The sequence below is a fragment of the Equus przewalskii genome, chromosome X (genome assembly GCF_037783145.1).
Source record: "Equus przewalskii isolate Varuska chromosome X, EquPr2, whole genome shotgun sequence".
In the NCBI taxonomy this organism is placed as follows: Eukaryota; Metazoa; Chordata; class Mammalia; order Perissodactyla; family Equidae; genus Equus; species Equus przewalskii.
In genome coordinates, this window is record NC_091863.1 from 474,173 (window position 1) to 490,000 (window position 15,828).

The 15,828-nt window shown below is 62.4% G+C and overlaps 2 protein-coding genes across 3 annotated transcripts in view; both read right to left on the minus strand.

Moving 5' to 3' along the window:
* Window positions 1–483: 483 nt before the first annotated feature.
* SLC25A6 (solute carrier family 25 member 6) lies at window positions 484–4,304 on the minus strand. The gene is made up of 4 exons (XM_070603579.1): window positions 3,985–4,304; window positions 2,788–3,274; window positions 1,590–1,730; window positions 484–1,078 (listed from the first exon to the last, which is right to left on the minus strand). The coding sequence occupies exons 1-4, from the start codon at window positions 4,093–4,095 to the stop codon at window positions 921–923; spliced, it is 897 nt and encodes a 298-aa protein (XP_070459680.1). The 5' UTR covers window positions 4,096–4,304; the 3' UTR covers window positions 484–920.
* Window positions 4,305–8,448: 4,144 nt separating this feature from the next.
* The window catches only part of ASMTL (acetylserotonin O-methyltransferase like), a 19,283-nt gene continuing 11,903 nt past the window's right edge, over window positions 8,449–15,828 (minus strand). For both annotated transcript variants that reach the window (XM_070603577.1, XM_070603578.1), the window contains 6 exons: window positions 15,449–15,611; window positions 12,984–13,168; window positions 12,241–12,373; window positions 11,716–11,859; window positions 10,756–10,878; window positions 8,449–9,353 (listed from right to left, as the gene is read on the minus strand). In XM_070603577.1, coding sequence (XP_070459678.1) covers window positions 9,154–9,353; window positions 10,756–10,878; window positions 11,716–11,859; window positions 12,241–12,373; window positions 12,984–13,168; window positions 15,449–15,611 — 948 coding nt within the window. In that variant the 3' untranslated portion in view covers window positions 8,449–9,153. The remainder of the gene's footprint in view (window positions 9,354–10,755; window positions 10,879–11,715; window positions 11,860–12,240; window positions 12,374–12,983; window positions 13,169–15,448; window positions 15,612–15,828) is intronic.

The following is a 15,828-nucleotide window of genomic DNA, read 5'->3' on the forward strand; positions in this document are numbered from 1 at the left end:
GACGTTTGCGAGCCGCTAATGAAGTTGGGGGGCGGGGGGCCCAGAGCAGGCACGGGCCACGGGATGGGATGAGCCCCCAAGTTTCTGTTTCTCTTCCCCATCCATGGGGGGGGGCCTTGGCACAGGCCAGGCTGCACATGGGCTCTCGGGGGCCCGGTTTCCTTCCTGCCTCTTCCCAGTGGGAGACCACAGCGTCCCCTCCCCCCCCCCATAGAACCTTAAAAGTTGGGGTTAGTGCAAAGTCCAGAGGGTGGCCTCTCACTGACCACTCGGGCCTCCCACCCCATTAGGATGCTCGGTTCAAAAACAGACCAACACCCGGGCCACCCGGGGTTCACGGGTTCAGATCCCGGGTGCAGACCCAGCACCCCTCGTGAAGCCATGCTGTGGCAGCATCCCACATGAAATAGATGAGCACGGGATGTTGGCTCAGGGACAATCTTCTCCCCCGCCCCCCCCAAAAAACAGCCCACCACTCGGGGGTCTCTGTGTCCCGGTTTTATTCTTTTGCAGCAGAACGCCCAACACAGAACATAATCGCAGATATTCGGCTGTGCAAAAAAGATAGTGCTTAAGTACAAATGGGAGACATGATTCCTTTGTTAAATAAATACTTAAACACAACGCGGGTCCCACAGGCACCTGGACCCGGGGCCGTGCGTCGGGAGCTGCCTGGCCGTGGACCCATGCAGACGGCAGGATTGCCCTCTCCCCACCCCAGACACCGATGCATGGCACCGGCGTGCCGATGGTCTCGACCACGAGGAGCCCCGTCTAGAGCCTGGTCCCGGCCGCTCGCTCCTCGGGGTCCGGCCGGGACGAGGACAGTGGAATTTCTGGAAGATAATGGTCCGTTAGGAGTTAGGCATTGTACGCGCTGCTGTTGGTCCCGTGTCCGGCGGGGCGGGGCGGGCCGGCGCCTAGATGACCTTCTTCAGCTCGTCGTACAGGACCAGCACGAAGGCGCCCCCCATGCCCCTGAGCACGTTGGACCAGGCGCCCTTGAAGAAGGCCTTGCCCCCCTCGTCCTTGAAGATCTTCCGCCAGCAGTCGACGGTCCCCTTGTACATGATGTCGGCTGCGGGGGGGGGGGTGGGGAGACACGTGGGGGTCACTGGGAGGGTCTTCCGGGAACAGGCGCGAGGACAGCCACAAAAAAAACCCGGGACCGGGTGCTGAACCCCGGACACCCCCCAGCAGGGCAACCTGGAGTCTGGACCGTCCGGGGGGCAAAGAGGCCCTCCTGGAGGCGGAGGGCCCTGGGTCACGACCCCCCTGGGGGCTGCAGTGGGAGGATGGGGATGAAGCACACAAAACTCGAGTTGCAGCTTCCACAGACCCGTCTCCACCCCGGGGTCCATGCACGGCCCCTGCACACCCTAGAGAGGAGGTCAAGGGTCGCGAATGCAGTGCTGCCCAGAAAAAGGACCTCGTGTCTGATGAGACGCCTGCAAAGCCCGACTAAAGTGGGGCAAAGCGCCTTGTGTGAGGCCTGCACGCCTCCTGGGGGCTGAGACCAGGCCATGCGAGGAGCCGGCGGCCCTTCTCCCTGGGCCCCCAGCCGCCACCCCCAGAGCTGCACGAGTTACCTCCTTTGCGCCCCGACTGCATCATCATCCGCCGGCGCACGGTGTCGAAGGGGTAGGAGACCACGCCCGCCACGGCCGTCACCGTCTGCGCGATCATCCAGCTCACCACGATGTGGGTGTTCTTGGGGTCCGGCAGCATGCCTGTGGTTGGGGTCACCGCCGACGTCAGGCCCCGCGGCTGCACGCCCCCGCCCCCGCCCAAGGCCAGAGCCGCACCCCCACCACCCACTGGGCTCCTCATGGAGCCCCAGGACCAGGTGACGCTGAGGGTCAGGATGCGGTGAGCCAGAGGGCCTGGGATGAGGAACGCCCACCTGCAAACTACAGAGGGGCAGGCCCACAGGCCAGCTGAGCTCCGGGGACTGACCTCTCCAGGGCAGCAAATGGAGGAGCCTGGGCAAGGGAGCAGGCCGCCCCCGAGGCTGTCCTGTTGCAGAGGAGCAAGCAGGCTTGGGCCCTGACCCTCAGACCCTGAACTATGCACTCTCAGAAATGCAGATTGCCCCCGAGGCTGTCCTGTTGCAGAGGAGCAAGCAGGCTTGGGCCCGGACCCTCAGACCCTGAACTATGCACTCTCAGAAATGCAGATTGCCCCCGAGGCTGTCCTGTTGCAGAGGAGCAAGCAGGCTTGGGTCCTGACCCACAGACCCTGAACTATGCACTCTCAGAAATGCAGATTGCCCCCGAGGCTGTCCTGTTGCAGAGGAGCAAGCAGGCTTGAGCCCTGACCCTCAGACCCTGAACTATGCACTCTCAAAAATGCAGATTGCCCCCGAGGCTGTCCTGTTGCGGAGGAGCAAGCTGGCTTGGGCCCCGACCCTCAGACACTCAACTATGCACTCTCAGAAATGCAGGTTGCATTCCCAAACCCTACGACCTCAAAATGAGATTGTATCCGAACACAGAATGTTTAAAAAAAAAACGATCAAGATAGAAAGAGGTCACACACGTCAAACTTCATAAGACGTGTCGGTCGCCCCCCCCCACAAAAAAATAACCAGACACAGCAAGGTAGCAAGGATGCACCGTGTTAGGACACGGATAGAAGACATGTCTACACACCAAGAAGAGGCGTCAGGAGGAACGAGGCCTGCCCACACCTGGATCTCGGGCGTCCAGCCTGCACGACGGTGGACCCACACCTGGCGGTTGTCGGAAGCCCCCACCCAGGCCCGTGGCACCGGGAGGACACACTCACCCTTGGCCGTGTCGTACACGCCAAAGTAGGCGGCCCGGTAGATGATGATGCCCTGCACGGAGACATTGAAGCCCTGGTACAGGCCCCGGAGGCCGTCAGACTTGGTGATCTTGACCAGACAGTCTCCCAGGCCTTTGAACTCGCGCTCCGTGGCCGACTTTCCCACGTCGGCCGCCAGGCGGGTCCGGGCGAAATCCAGGGGGTAGACGAAGCAGAGGGAGGTGGCTCCGGCCGCCCCTCCGGACGCCAGGTTGCCGGCGAAATACCTCCAGAACTGCGTGTGCTTGTCCACGCCGCCCAGAAAGATCTGCTTGTACTTATCCTTGAAGGCGAAGTTGAGGGCTTGCGTGGGGAAGTAGCGGATCACGTTGGCCAGGTTGCCCCTCCAGAAGGACAGCACGCCCTGCTCCCGGGGGATGCGCACGATGCAGTCCACGATGCCCTTGTACTGCTTGTCGGCCGCGATCTGCTTACTGGCGTGCTGCACCTGAGGGGACGATGGGGGACCGGGTCACACGGGCGCCTTGGCCAAAGATCCACCATCACCCCGGGGGGAGGGTGTGTCCTCCGAAAAACGAGCTCGTGCACGTGGCCCGAGGTGCCCTGAGACCTCACAACTGGAGAAACCTGCTCTTTTAGGTCATTAGCTGCCCGTCGCTGCAACAGTGTCGCAAGAAAATCTTGCAACAATGATGCTAGCAGCGCGATACATTCCTTAACAACTCCCAACACGCGGGACGACGTTTCAGACTACACAATAGTTTATTCTGGTTTTTAACCAAATAGAATACAAAAGGGAAGAAAAAAACGTGTAAGGCTCAAGGGCATTAAGAGGACCCGCCCCCCCCCCCCCCACGGAGCACCCAAGGTCACCGCCCAGCCCCCCCCCCCACGCGGGTTCGGTCCACGCGGCCACCCCGCGCGCATGCGCCCTTCGACAAGCCCCGCAGAATCCGGGCTCGCCGTCCCCAGAGCGCACGCGCGGACGTCCCCGGCGGGGAGAGCTCGTGCGCGCCCGCGCCCCTGCCCACGTGACGCGCGCCCGGTCCGCCACCGGAAGCCGGCGGCGCGCGGACAAAGCGGCGCGGCTTCCCACTTCCGGTGCCCGCCCGCCCGCCGGTCCCGGTGCCCGCAGCCCGCCCAGACTAGTTCCCCCGCGCCCGGCCCCTCGTCCCGGCGTCCCCAGGCCGTCCGCACCTGCAGCAGCAGCTTGACCCGCTCGATCGGGGCCACGGCCGTCTTAGAGATGGCGGCGGCGATGCCTCCGGCCAGGAAGTCCTTGGCGAAGGAGATGGCCTGTTCCGTCATGGTGGCGGAGCGCGCGGCGCAGCGGGCGGACAGCGGAGCGGGGACGCGGAGAACCGAGGGGTGGGCGCCGCTGGCTCAGCCCTGCCGCCGCCGGGACCGAAAGGACGGGGCGGCCAGCGCGCAGCCGCTAAGGTGCCCACGCCCCGCCCCCGCCTCCGCCCGCCGCGCTCATAGGCTGCCGCGCGCGCCCACGCCCCGCCCCTTCCCGCGCCCTGCGGCCCCGTGGGCTGCCGGGACTGGCGCCGCGTCCCGCCCCACGCCCCCGTCCGCCGCGCCCATTGGCTGAGAGGCCGCTGACGCCCCGCCTCTTCCGCGCGCCGCGCCCCGAGGCATGGCGGGAGCCCGGCCCCGCCCATGCGCGGTGCGGGCCGGGGGCTCGGCGGCCGCCGTGACCTTGTGAAGGTCAAGTCGGGGCCCGGCCGAGTGAGACGGACGACCGCGGCGGCGGACAGGGAGTCTGAGGGGTCCTCCGGCTCTCCTCGCAGGCCCCCGGAACCCGGCCGAGTCCCCTGGGCTGGCCCCGCGGAACCCCTGACTCCGGCCGCGACCCCCGGGCTCTCCCCGCAGACCCCTGAACCCCGGCCGTGTTCTCCGGGCTTGACCCCGTTGACCCCCAGACCCCGGCCGCGACCCCAAGGCTGGCCCTGCGGACCCCCGGACCTCGGCCGTGACCTCCGGCCTGGCCCCGCTGACCCCTGGGCTCGCCCTGCGGACCCCCAGACCCCGGCCGCGACCCCCGGGCTGGCCCCGCGGACCCCCGGACCCCGGCCGCGACCCCGGGATCCCAGCCGTGACCCCCGGGCTGGCCCCGCTGACCCTCGACCCCGAGCCCCCACCCTCGCTTCCCCCCGAGACGCCCCCCGCCGCCCTGCCGTCCGGGGCGTGCTCGCCCCCTGCGCGGGAGACCCCGGCCTGGTGTCGGTCCGCGGGGCCCGCACGAGACCCCGGGACGACCCACCCCCACCGCGCTGGGCCCCGAGCCCTGACCCCGTGACGCCGGGCGGCCCTCGGGCGCCGCGCTCTGGGGGCCTGGTGTCCTGTCTCTCCCGCTGGCGCCCAGCTGGCTGCAGCCTCCGGGCCTCCCCACCAGGCCGGGCGCGGCGACGTGGGGGCTCCGAGACGGGCAGGGGGCGTGTGCTGCTCGCCACAGGCCCATGCTCACACGCGCATTCATGCACACGCACACTCCTGCGCTCATGCACGTGCACATAGGCTTGAGCACAGATTCACACACATGCACGCACGCCCTGGTGCATGCACGAGCACACACCCACATACAGGCACACGCTCGTGCAAACAGATGCACGCGCACACACCCACATACATGCACGCTCTCGTGAACACTGCTCATGCACACGCGCTCATGCACACATGCACAGGGAAGCTGCTGAGACTGGAGGTGTGTTGAAATGTTGGGAACTGTTTATGGAATTGTAACGAAATGCGCAAGCCGTAACAGTGTCACTTGGTCAATGGTGGCAAACCACACAGGCATGTAAGCAGCACCAAGGTTTCCCGGGTCCCCAGTGTCCTTGAGCACGCCCTCCGCGTCCTGCCCTGACCTCCGGGAGAGGCGGGGAGGGCGGCGCCTGGGGCTGCCCAGGGTAGGAGGCCGGTCCTGCTGCAGGTGCGGGGGGAGGGTGCGGGGCCCAGAAACCCCTGGAGGGGCGTCAGGGTCTGGCCCTGGGGCCTTGCAGGTTCTGGCACATTCTTGAGGCTTCACCAGGAGCGGGGTGGTGGGGGCAGAGGAGGTGCCTGGAGGCTCCCCGCACCCCCTGCAGTCCCTGAGGGTCTCTGGAATGAGAACTGGGCAGCCCTAGGTCCTGGGGGGGATGAGGATCAGGCTCCGGGCCGTGTGTGGGGAGAAGAGCATCTCTCCCCTTGTTTCCTGTGTCCCCAGCATCAGCCTGCTGGGCGGGACGGACCCTGGCGAGGACCGTCCCTAGGCCAGCCCGCCCAAGCGGTTCGTGCAGGATCCAGCTGGTTGGCGTCTGCTGGGGCTGGGTTCCAGGGAGGCCGTGGCACCAGCTGCTTCTGTCTCAGAGCCTGTGTCCCGGAGACTAGAACATTCCTCTCGTGCTGGTGGGGCTGCTGACCTCTGAGTGATCTGCTCCCCCCACCCCCAACCCCCAGGCACGGGGACGCACGTCCCCTCCTTGTGCTCCGCCTGCATTCCCAGCGGCCACCCTGCCCACTAGGCTCTGAGCGCCCGAGGGTCCCTGGCCGCCTGGGCCTGGCACCAGACCATGCTGGGGAAATGCTTCTGGAATGAATGAATGAATGAGCGAAGGAATGCATGAAGGAATGAGGTCTCCTGGTTGCTAATGGGTTCAGGACATGTTTTTTCCATAGAAAGCGTTGCGTGTGTGTGTATGTGTGTGTGTGTGTGAGGGTGACGCGGCCCCTTTGCTCCACTGAGCTGACCTGGGAGGGCAGCGGGGCTGTGCACTCGAGAAACAGAACTCAGTGTACCTGGGCCGGGAGACCCGAGGCCGACTGCACACCTGAGACGGGAAAGGAGAGGATGCTGAGAGGTGGAGTGAAGAGGGAGAGAGGTCCTTACAGCCCCTTGTCCCATCCCCTCCCCCCGACACTCCTGGGGGCCGACTTGACCCAGTGAGGCATCCAGACTGTCCTGGAGGGCAAAGACATCTGCTGACGGAATGAATGCATGCATGAATGGCTGGATGAATGAATGAATCGGGCCTGGAGGGTGTGGGTCAGGCCAGGCGGCCCTGCCCAGAATTCCAATCTTGAAATCCTCTTGCTTCCTAAAGCATAAACTCCCTGTAAAGATGCGTGGCGCCCGCACCCGTGCACCCTCTCTCCCACCACGCTCCCCTAAACACAGTTTTTGCGTGACGGGTGGTCCAACAGCGGGAGAGCAGGGGGTCCGGGGACCCCACGGATGCTTGGTCAGTTTCCCCGAGTGTCCCCGGGCCCTTGCTTTGTTTGCATCGTGGGGGGCTCCCTCGAGCGGGTGGGTCCACGGTGCAAGGGCACTGTCGTGGCCGTGGGACCTCGGGGCCGGCCACTCTCGGGGTCCCAGGCTCAGCCCCCGCCCGGCTCCCTGCAGCCCTGGCAGGGGCGCTGGCACGTCTGGTGACAGGCACAAATCAGGTGACCTTGAGACAGGGTCGGTTGCTTCTAACAAAGCGGGTGACCTTGACACAGCTCCCAGCACCCGGAGCGGGTGTACAGCCCTGAACCCCAGTTGCTGTTAGCACCACGGACGCCCCCCGTTTCTGCTCAGCCCGGCTGAACACAAAGGCTGCACGGCCCCCACGGGGACCCGGCCTGTTCTTCCGGGAGGGGAAGCGGCCTGACTGGGCTGGCCAAGGTGACCGGGGCGGTGTCACCTCAGCTCCACCCTAGGACGTGGCCCTGCTGGCAGCTGTGCACCAGCCCAGGGGTCAGGGCGGGGCTGGTGCAGCCCTTGGCTCTCAGGGCCAGTCACTGCCAGTTCCCTGCGGCTGCAGGTCCACTGGGGGCCACACCTGGGACGGAGACACAGGGGTCGTGAGCTGTGGGCGTCCTGTGCGACGGCTCGGTACCTCTAGGACCAGGGTTTCACCTCCTGCCTCCTCTGTTTTGGCCTCCTGTGCAGACAATCTGTTCTTTTTTTTTTTTTTTTTTTTTTTTTTTGGTGAGGAAGATTGGCCCTGAGCTAAAAGCTGTTGCCAATCCTCCTGTTTTTTCTTGAGGAAGATGGGCCCAGAGCTAACATCTGGGCCCATTTTCCTCTAGTTTGTATGTGGGACGCCTGCCACAGCATGGCTTGGTGAGTGGTGTGTAGCTCCACGCCCGGGATCCGAACCCTCGAACCCGAGGCCGCCAAAGTGGAGTGCACCAACTTAACCACTGTGCCGGCCCCCAATTTGTGCTTTTTTTTAAAAAAAATTTGGGGTCCGTCCAAAATTATGTATTTGTGTGTATATATATTTACCATATAGAAGATGTAGTTTGTCCCGATATAAAAATTGTAATAGCTATAAAATTATGATAGCATGAAAACTATAATAGTATTTCTACAATGATAATAGTATGTCAATTATAAACATATATCTATACGTTTATATATAAAATACGTAATTTGTGTTGAATTTATTTAAAATATCTTGCACAGGGGCTGGCCCCGTGGCCGAGTGGTTAAGTTCGCGCGCTCCGCTGCAGACGGCCCAGTGTTTCGTTGGTTCGAATCCTGGGCGCGGACGTGGCACTGCTCGTCAGACCACGCTGAGGCAGCGTCCCACATGCCACAACTAGAAGAACCCACAACGAAGAATACACAACTATGTATCGGGGGGCTTTGGGGAGAAAAAGGGAAAAAAATAAAATCTTTAAAAAATAAAATAAAATAAAATAAAATAAAATAAAATATCTTGCACAGAGAAACAGTTTATACAAAGGCCCGTAGGTCTGTCCGTTAGTTACCTGTGCTGGCCTGAGCTGGACAGCGAGAGTGACCTGTCACACCCACAGGGGGGCCCGTGGGAAGGTGACCCCATCGCACAGTTGGGCGTTTTATCTAACAATTTTTTTTTTCCCTTTTCCTCCGAAAGCCCCGAGTGCATGGTCGTGTGTTCCAGTTGCAGGTCCTTCCGCTGGCGCTCCTAATTCTTTTCGGTTACAGTCTGTTTCAGAAACCGTCTCTACTGGTGACAGTGTTTCCTAATGGCGACTTTGTATCCCAACAACCCCGTCTAAGGTGCTGCACACTTGCAGCTGCCTGCTGTGCAGAGTTCCTCGCGGGGGCTTGCTGTTTGCCCAACACGGATCAGCGACACTGGCGGGAACAGCCCGGCCGGGTGGGCGCGGGGGGAGGCTGGGCGCGCGCACGCGCGGTGCAGGGTGGGCGTGGCCGACGGAGCTGTCAATCACGGGGCCCCGCGTTGGCGCAGGTGGCGGAGGCGCGAGGACGGCGGGCGGTGGGAGAGGCATGGGGGCCGCCCTCACCGCGCCCCACGGCACCCCGTTTTCCCACCCCACCCGGGAGCGGGCCCTGGGGCCGGACTCATGCATCCCGCGGGGGCAGCGCGGGGGCCGGGACAGCGCGGGTCAGGGGGCGCCCCGGGTGCCCAGGAGCGCGAGCGGACGGACCCCCGCACCCGCCGCGCGCACGTCCGCGAATCCGAGGCGCCGCAGCAGGTGCGCGTAGACGGCCGCGCTCCGCTCCCCGCCGGCCCGCCGCCGCAGCCCCTCCGCCTCCGCCTCCGCCTCGGGCCCCGCCGCCACGTCCACCAGCAGGAGGCCGCCGCCTGGGGAACCAGAGAGGGAGACACAGAGACACAGAGACACACAGGAGACATGGAGAGACAGAGAGGAGAGACAGACACAGAGAGGAGAGACAGAGACAGAGAGACACAGAGATGGAGAGACAGAGAGGAGAGACAGAGACACAGAGACACAGAGACACACAGGAGACATGGAGAGACAGAGACACAGAGACACAGAGAGGGAGACGTCTCAGGACCCAGCCTGGGGCGCCGGGTCCAGGGCAGGCACCACAGGGGCTCCCCGGAGGGAGGGAAGTCGCCGTGTGCAAACGCGTGAGGAAGGCCGATGGTGGGGACGGAGGCCCCCGCCTCCCGAATGCCATCCGGGCCCCCGTTCACGGTGCAACCCTGGTGAGGGACCCGGGTGTGGAGCCCCGGGGAGCAGGTCAGCACCGGCCCCACCGGGACCCGGGAGACCCGGGCGGCGAGGGTGGAAAATGCACGTGAGGGGGGGGGGGGGTGCTGCTGTGGCGCTTTTCCAGAAGGCTTATTTCTATTCCCGGAGCCCGCTTTCAGCTCTCGGCGCGGCCCTGGGGGGGGGGGGCGGAATTTCTCCCTCTGGGGACAATCAAGGGGTCACGGGGGTCACGGGGCCCGAGCTCCCTCCGGAGGCTGCAGGGGAGGGACCCTCTCTGGGCGTGTCTGTGGCTGCTCGGTGCCCCGGTTCCCACGCACGTCTCCCTGAGTCCTGGGGGGTCTCGTCCCCTGGCGGAACTTGGGGCTCGGAAGCTGCTGGCACCTCTCGGACCCCGTGTTGGCCAACGGGACCCCCGGGGTTCTCGGGAGGCTGGGAGGATGCAGAGCGGCCGGCCTGCGGAGGCCCTGGGTCGGGTCAGGCCGCAGCATGGACCTGCATCGCGTGGGTGGGCCTCGCCCAATCAGTTGAAGGCGCCAAGAGCAACAGGACGGGGGGTTCCCCCGAGGAAGAGGGAATTCTGCCTCCGGACAGCGTCAGACTCCACCTGCCACCCCGCTCTCCCCTGAGTCTGCGGCCCGGATGGGTCAGCCTCCACCATCGCGGGAACCTACTCCTTATAATAAATCCCTCTCGGAACAGACACACGCATCCCGTGGGTTCCGTTCTCTGGACGGGTGTGGGGCGGGAGACCCCACAGGTCGTCGCGGGCTCTGCGGGGCCAGGACGCTGGGACTCAGGGGAGCCCCCCCCCGTCCCCCCAGAGAGCACAGGTCGGGGCCCAGTCTCCAAAACTTCAGAAGCTTGTGCCACCGGCCGAGAATCAAGCCCGTCCTCGGGGAGACGGTGAACCGACCGCCACAGGGTGGATGGGGCGGCTAACTCTCTCTGTCAAACTTGCTGGTTTTTTTTTTTTTTTTTAAACGAAAATTAGGTTTTGCAAGAGGGACGTGGACGCCGTGGCCTCACCTGGTTTGCAGGCACGCGCCACGCGGCTCAGCAGCTCGTGGACCTTGCCGTCCGGCCAGTCGCGCAGGATTCGGGAGACAACGTACAGATCGGCCTCCGGGAGGCTGTCTTCGAAAAAGTCGCCTGGTTTGCAAACAAGAGGGAGGGAGTCAGTCAGTCAGTCAGTCAGTCGTCAGGGACCTAAGAACGGGTCGGACACCTGACGGGGACGGGATGTCCCGGCCTCTGGAGCTGCTGAAGCAGACGCCCTGCTTGTCGTGGGCAAACCGTGACCCCCAAAAAGATAGAATCCACTGCTGGCCCCCAGAACCCGGGGCCGGGTTGGAAACAGGGTTTTGCAGGTGTGATGAAGGGAAGGATGGAGAGGAGGCCTTCCTGGAGGAGGCGGCCCTGAATCAAGGATGGAGAGGAGGGCTTCCTGGAGGAGGCAGCTCTGAATCAAGGATGGAGAGGAGGGCTTCCTGGAGGAGGCGGCCCTGAATCAAGGATGGAGAGGAGGGCTTCCTGGAGGAGGCGGCCCTGAATCCAGGATGGAGAGGAGGGCTTCCTGGAGGAGGCGGCCCTGAATCCAAGGATGGAGAGGAAGGCTTCCTGGAAGAGGCGGCCCTGAATCAAGGATGGCGAGGAGGGCTTCCTGGAGGAGGCGGCCCTGAATCCAGGATGGAGAGGAGGGCTTCCTGGAGGAGGCGGCCCTGAATCAAGCCCCAGGGTCACTTCTCTGTGCCCACGGTCGCTTTGGTGGCCTCAGTCAGGCAGTCGGTCGGAGACCCCTGCACATGGCCGTGTCGGCCGTTCCCCTCTCCTCCCGCCCTGGCTGCTCCCGACGCCGCTGACCTTGCCCTCCCGTTCTCGTGACCCCAAGATGCACACGCACACACGCACACGCGTGCGCCGCTCTGCATGACACACGCATGAGGCCGGCCAAAGGTCGACGCCCGGCAGACGCACACGGGCGCTCACCTGGCAGGAAGCTGACCTGCTCCGTGCGCGGTCCGTCGGGCTGGAAACCCGCGACGTGCTGGAGGACCTCTGGGAGGTCGAACACGGTCACCCGGAGCCGCGGGTACTCCCGGGCGAGCGCGTGGGCCAGGGCGCCCGTGCAGCCTGCGGGGTGCAAACACAGACTTTGGGACCGCAGCCTCGGGACGCCTGGCGAGTCTCCAGGGTTGAACTCAGCAAAACTGAAACGACGTTGCGAACGTGGGGTTTCGCTCCCTGGGGAATCCTCAGAGCGAAGCACGGTGGGCGGGGGGGGGCTCTGCTCTTCCCTTCTCCTTTCTGCTGCGGAAATGCAGGCGCGATGCTGGCGCCACAGCAGCCACTCTGGGCCACCGGAAGGGTGTGCACAGAGGATGGGGAAACAGAAGCTGACAGCTCGGGTGTCCTCCGGGGACCCTGATCCCACTGCCTCTCTCGGGTGGGGGGTCTGCTCGTCCTGTCTCCTGGGAGCCCTTTGCGCTCGGTTCCCCGGCGGGGTCTACGCACCTCCCAGGTCGCAGGCGGAGCTGAAGCGGGACAGGTCGAAGGCCGTGGCCACGTGGCGTGCAGTCAGCTTGGCCAGGCTGTGCATGGCCCGCAGGAGCCCCAGCCTCGTCTCCTCGCTGTGGGTGCAGGACGCCTGGAACAGAAGTGGGTCTGAGAGACGCACGCGGACGCCGTGGCCTGCCCGCCCCTTGCCCACCGACATCCCGCGGGGCCGGCCCGTCCTGCGTCCCCCTCGACCTCGAGGCTGTGACGGGGCTGCGTCCAAGTCTCTGCCTGTGTCTCTCACTGTCTCTCTCTGTCTCTGTGTCTCTGTCTCTGGTCTCAGCCTCTCTGATCTCTGTCTCTCTCTGTCTCTGTCTCACAGACACCCCTGCCTGGCCGCCTTCCATGGGTTCCGCCCTCGGCCGCAGCCCCCCCTGGGTCTCCGCCCCGCAGACCCCCCGCCCGCCACCCGAGTCGGGCCCGACGGGACCCACAGTGAGTCGGCCCCGGAGATTTTCGCGGGACAGGGGGCTGCGGGCGGCGAGGCTGCAGGGGGTGCTGGGCCCGCGACCGAGTGAGCATGTGTCCATCCCCGAATCCCCCTTTTGAGCTCTTCCACCCCAAACGCCCCGGCCCCTGCTGGATCCCGGGGTCCAGAAGCTCAGTGGTTTTCTAGAAGGTTCCCGCCATCCCACAGACGGAGATGGACGCCGTCCCCACGGGCCCTTCGGTGACGCGCGTGTCGCGAACGGGACGGTTACCTGGCACGGGGGTCCCGTCCTCTCGCCCAGGGCCCCGTCGTGGGGGTCGACCCCGTCTCGGCCGGCCGACTCCGGGCGTGCGGAGAGGTCCCAGGGGTGGTCGCTGTGGTGCAAGACGAGGCCGCGGAGGGAGTACGCCCCGTCCGACGTCAGGTGCAGGTTGGCCGTCTCTGTGTTGCTGTAACCTGGGAGGAGAGGGCGTCGTGGGGGGGGGGTCTCTCTCGGGGTGGGGGGGGGCCCCGGGGACACCCGGGAGGGAGGGAGCCGCTCGGCACCGTTGAGAGGCGAACGCCAACACCGTCTTGCTGACCTGAAGTCAAGGGGACGACCCTGGGGGGAATGTGGGTGGGCCTCGCCCAATCAGTTGACGGGCTCCAAAGCAGAGACTGGGATTCCGCTGGGGGAGGAGGAGTTCTGCCGCCTACTGAGCTTTCAGAGGACGGGATTCGGACGTGGCGGCCCCACAGAACCCCGGCCATCGGGGTTGGGGTGGAGACCCGTGAACGGTGTCTGCCAAAAGGAATCAGGAGACGCTCCCCGGGGACCAGGGGTTAAAAGTCTGGAGGTGGGAGCCTTTCTCCCCGTTGGGTCCTTATTTGGAGCAGAGGAGAATGTTCCTGCAACACTCTGGCTGCGGAGGGAGTCCTGCTCTCCGTGCTGCAAATCCTAAGGGTGTAGTCTGCACGCCTTGTGTGAAGGGCAGGGCTGGGGCCTCCCCCGGACCCTCGCTTTCCCCCTTCTCACAGAAGCAGAGAGGCCTCTCCTGCCCCCGAGCTTCCCAAGCTGCTCAGGGACCATCCGGGGTGCCCTCTGCTCGGACACCGTGCTGGCCTGTCAGCAACGCGGACTGTCATCCAGCCGTCTGTCCATCCAGCCGTCCATCTCATCCACTTATGTCTACCCACCTGTCTACCCATCCATCTACCCATTTATCCAGCTATCTATCATCAACTCTCTACCCATCATCTACTTCCATCCATCCATCCATCCATCCATCCATCCGTCATCCATCCATCCATCTATCCATCTATCCATGTATACATCCATCCATCCATCCGTCCATCCGTCCATCCGTCCATCTATCATCTATCCATCTATCCATCCATCCATCCATCCATCCATCCATCCATCCATCTATCTATCCATCCATCTATCCATCCATCTATCCATCCATCTATCTATCCATTCATTTATGTATCTGTCTGTCCATCTATCTATCCATCCATCCATCCATCCATCTATCCATCCATCCATCCATCCATCCATCCATCTATCCATCCATCCATCCATCCATCCATCCATCCATCTATCCATTTATCCATCTATCACCTGTCTAGCTATCTATCATCTATCCATCATCTCTCTATCCATGTATCCATCCATCTCATCTATCATCTACTTATATCTATATCTATCATCTATCTGCCCATCCATCTCATCAGTCATCTACTTTATCTATCATCAATCAATCATCTGTCTATCCATCTATCCATCCATCTATGCAGCCATCCATCCTGTCTATTCATCTGTCTGTGTTATCTATATCTATCTATATCTATCATCTATGTATCCATTTATCCATCTATCCATCCGTCTCATCTATCATCTGTGTATATCCATCTCATATCCATCTATCTATCATCTATCATCTATCTGTCATTTCTCTACCCATATTTCTATCATCTATCTATGTATTATCTATCTATCCATTTAATCATCTATACATCTATGTATGTATCATCTATCAATGCATCTATCCATTCATCCATCCATCTCCTCTATCATCTATTTATATTTATCTTGTCTCTATATCTATCATCTATTGTCATCTCTCTATGTATCCAACCATCCATCTCATCTGTCATCTACTTTATCTGTCAATCATCTATCCATCCATCCATCCTATCTATCCTATTGATCCATTTATATTGTCTGTATCTTTCTATCTACATCTATCATCAATCTATCATCTATATATCTATCTATCTACCTACCTATCATCCATCCACCCATGTACCTGCCCATGCATCCATCATGTACATCTTCTGACATCCATCTATCTAGTAACTATCGAGCCATGATCTATTTACCTATTATCTATCGATCATCCATCCATCTGTCTATCGTCGGTGTATCTTCCATCTGTGTTTGCGTATGCATCCATCCATCCATCCCTCCCCCTCGTGGTCTGTCCGTCTATGTAAATAAATGGGTGAAGAGAAGCCCCCGTTTGGACACCCTCCTCCCAGGGTCAGTTTCTCTGGAGCGCCTGCCTCGTGCAGCCCATCCGCGGTCACTCTCCTCACACTCACACAGCCGCCTCTGCTTCCTTCCTGTCGTCCGTCCTCTGGGGAACGGCCACGCTCCCCGGGCAGACGGACGGAAGGTCGCGCCCTCCCCGCCCTCACTCGGTGCCCCGCTTCCACCCGCAAAGACTCCCGGGCAGCCCTGCGGCAGCCGCTGACCTCTGTCCGTCTTCTGCAGGAACCCCAGGGCCACGCAGGTGTCCAGCAGCCGTCCCGTCCCACACGCGGAGGCGCCGAGCTTGCCGGCAACGTCCACGGCCTTCAGGGGGGCTCCGTCTTTGAGTAAATCAAACACCTTCAGCTTGCAGGCCGTGAACAGGGCCTGTGCGAAAGACCAGGACAAAGGGAGTCAGGACGTGACCTGTCGAGTACGTTTTACTCCCGTGGCCTCAAAGGACGGAGGTGAAAGCGTCAGAAGTATTTAACTCGCCAACGGGACCTTCTCCTCCAGGGAGCCGTGGGGTTAGGCCAGGTAGTACCAGGTTGGCACAAGGCAGAACCAAATCACTGAATACTGAGCACAAAAAATGGTCCCACGG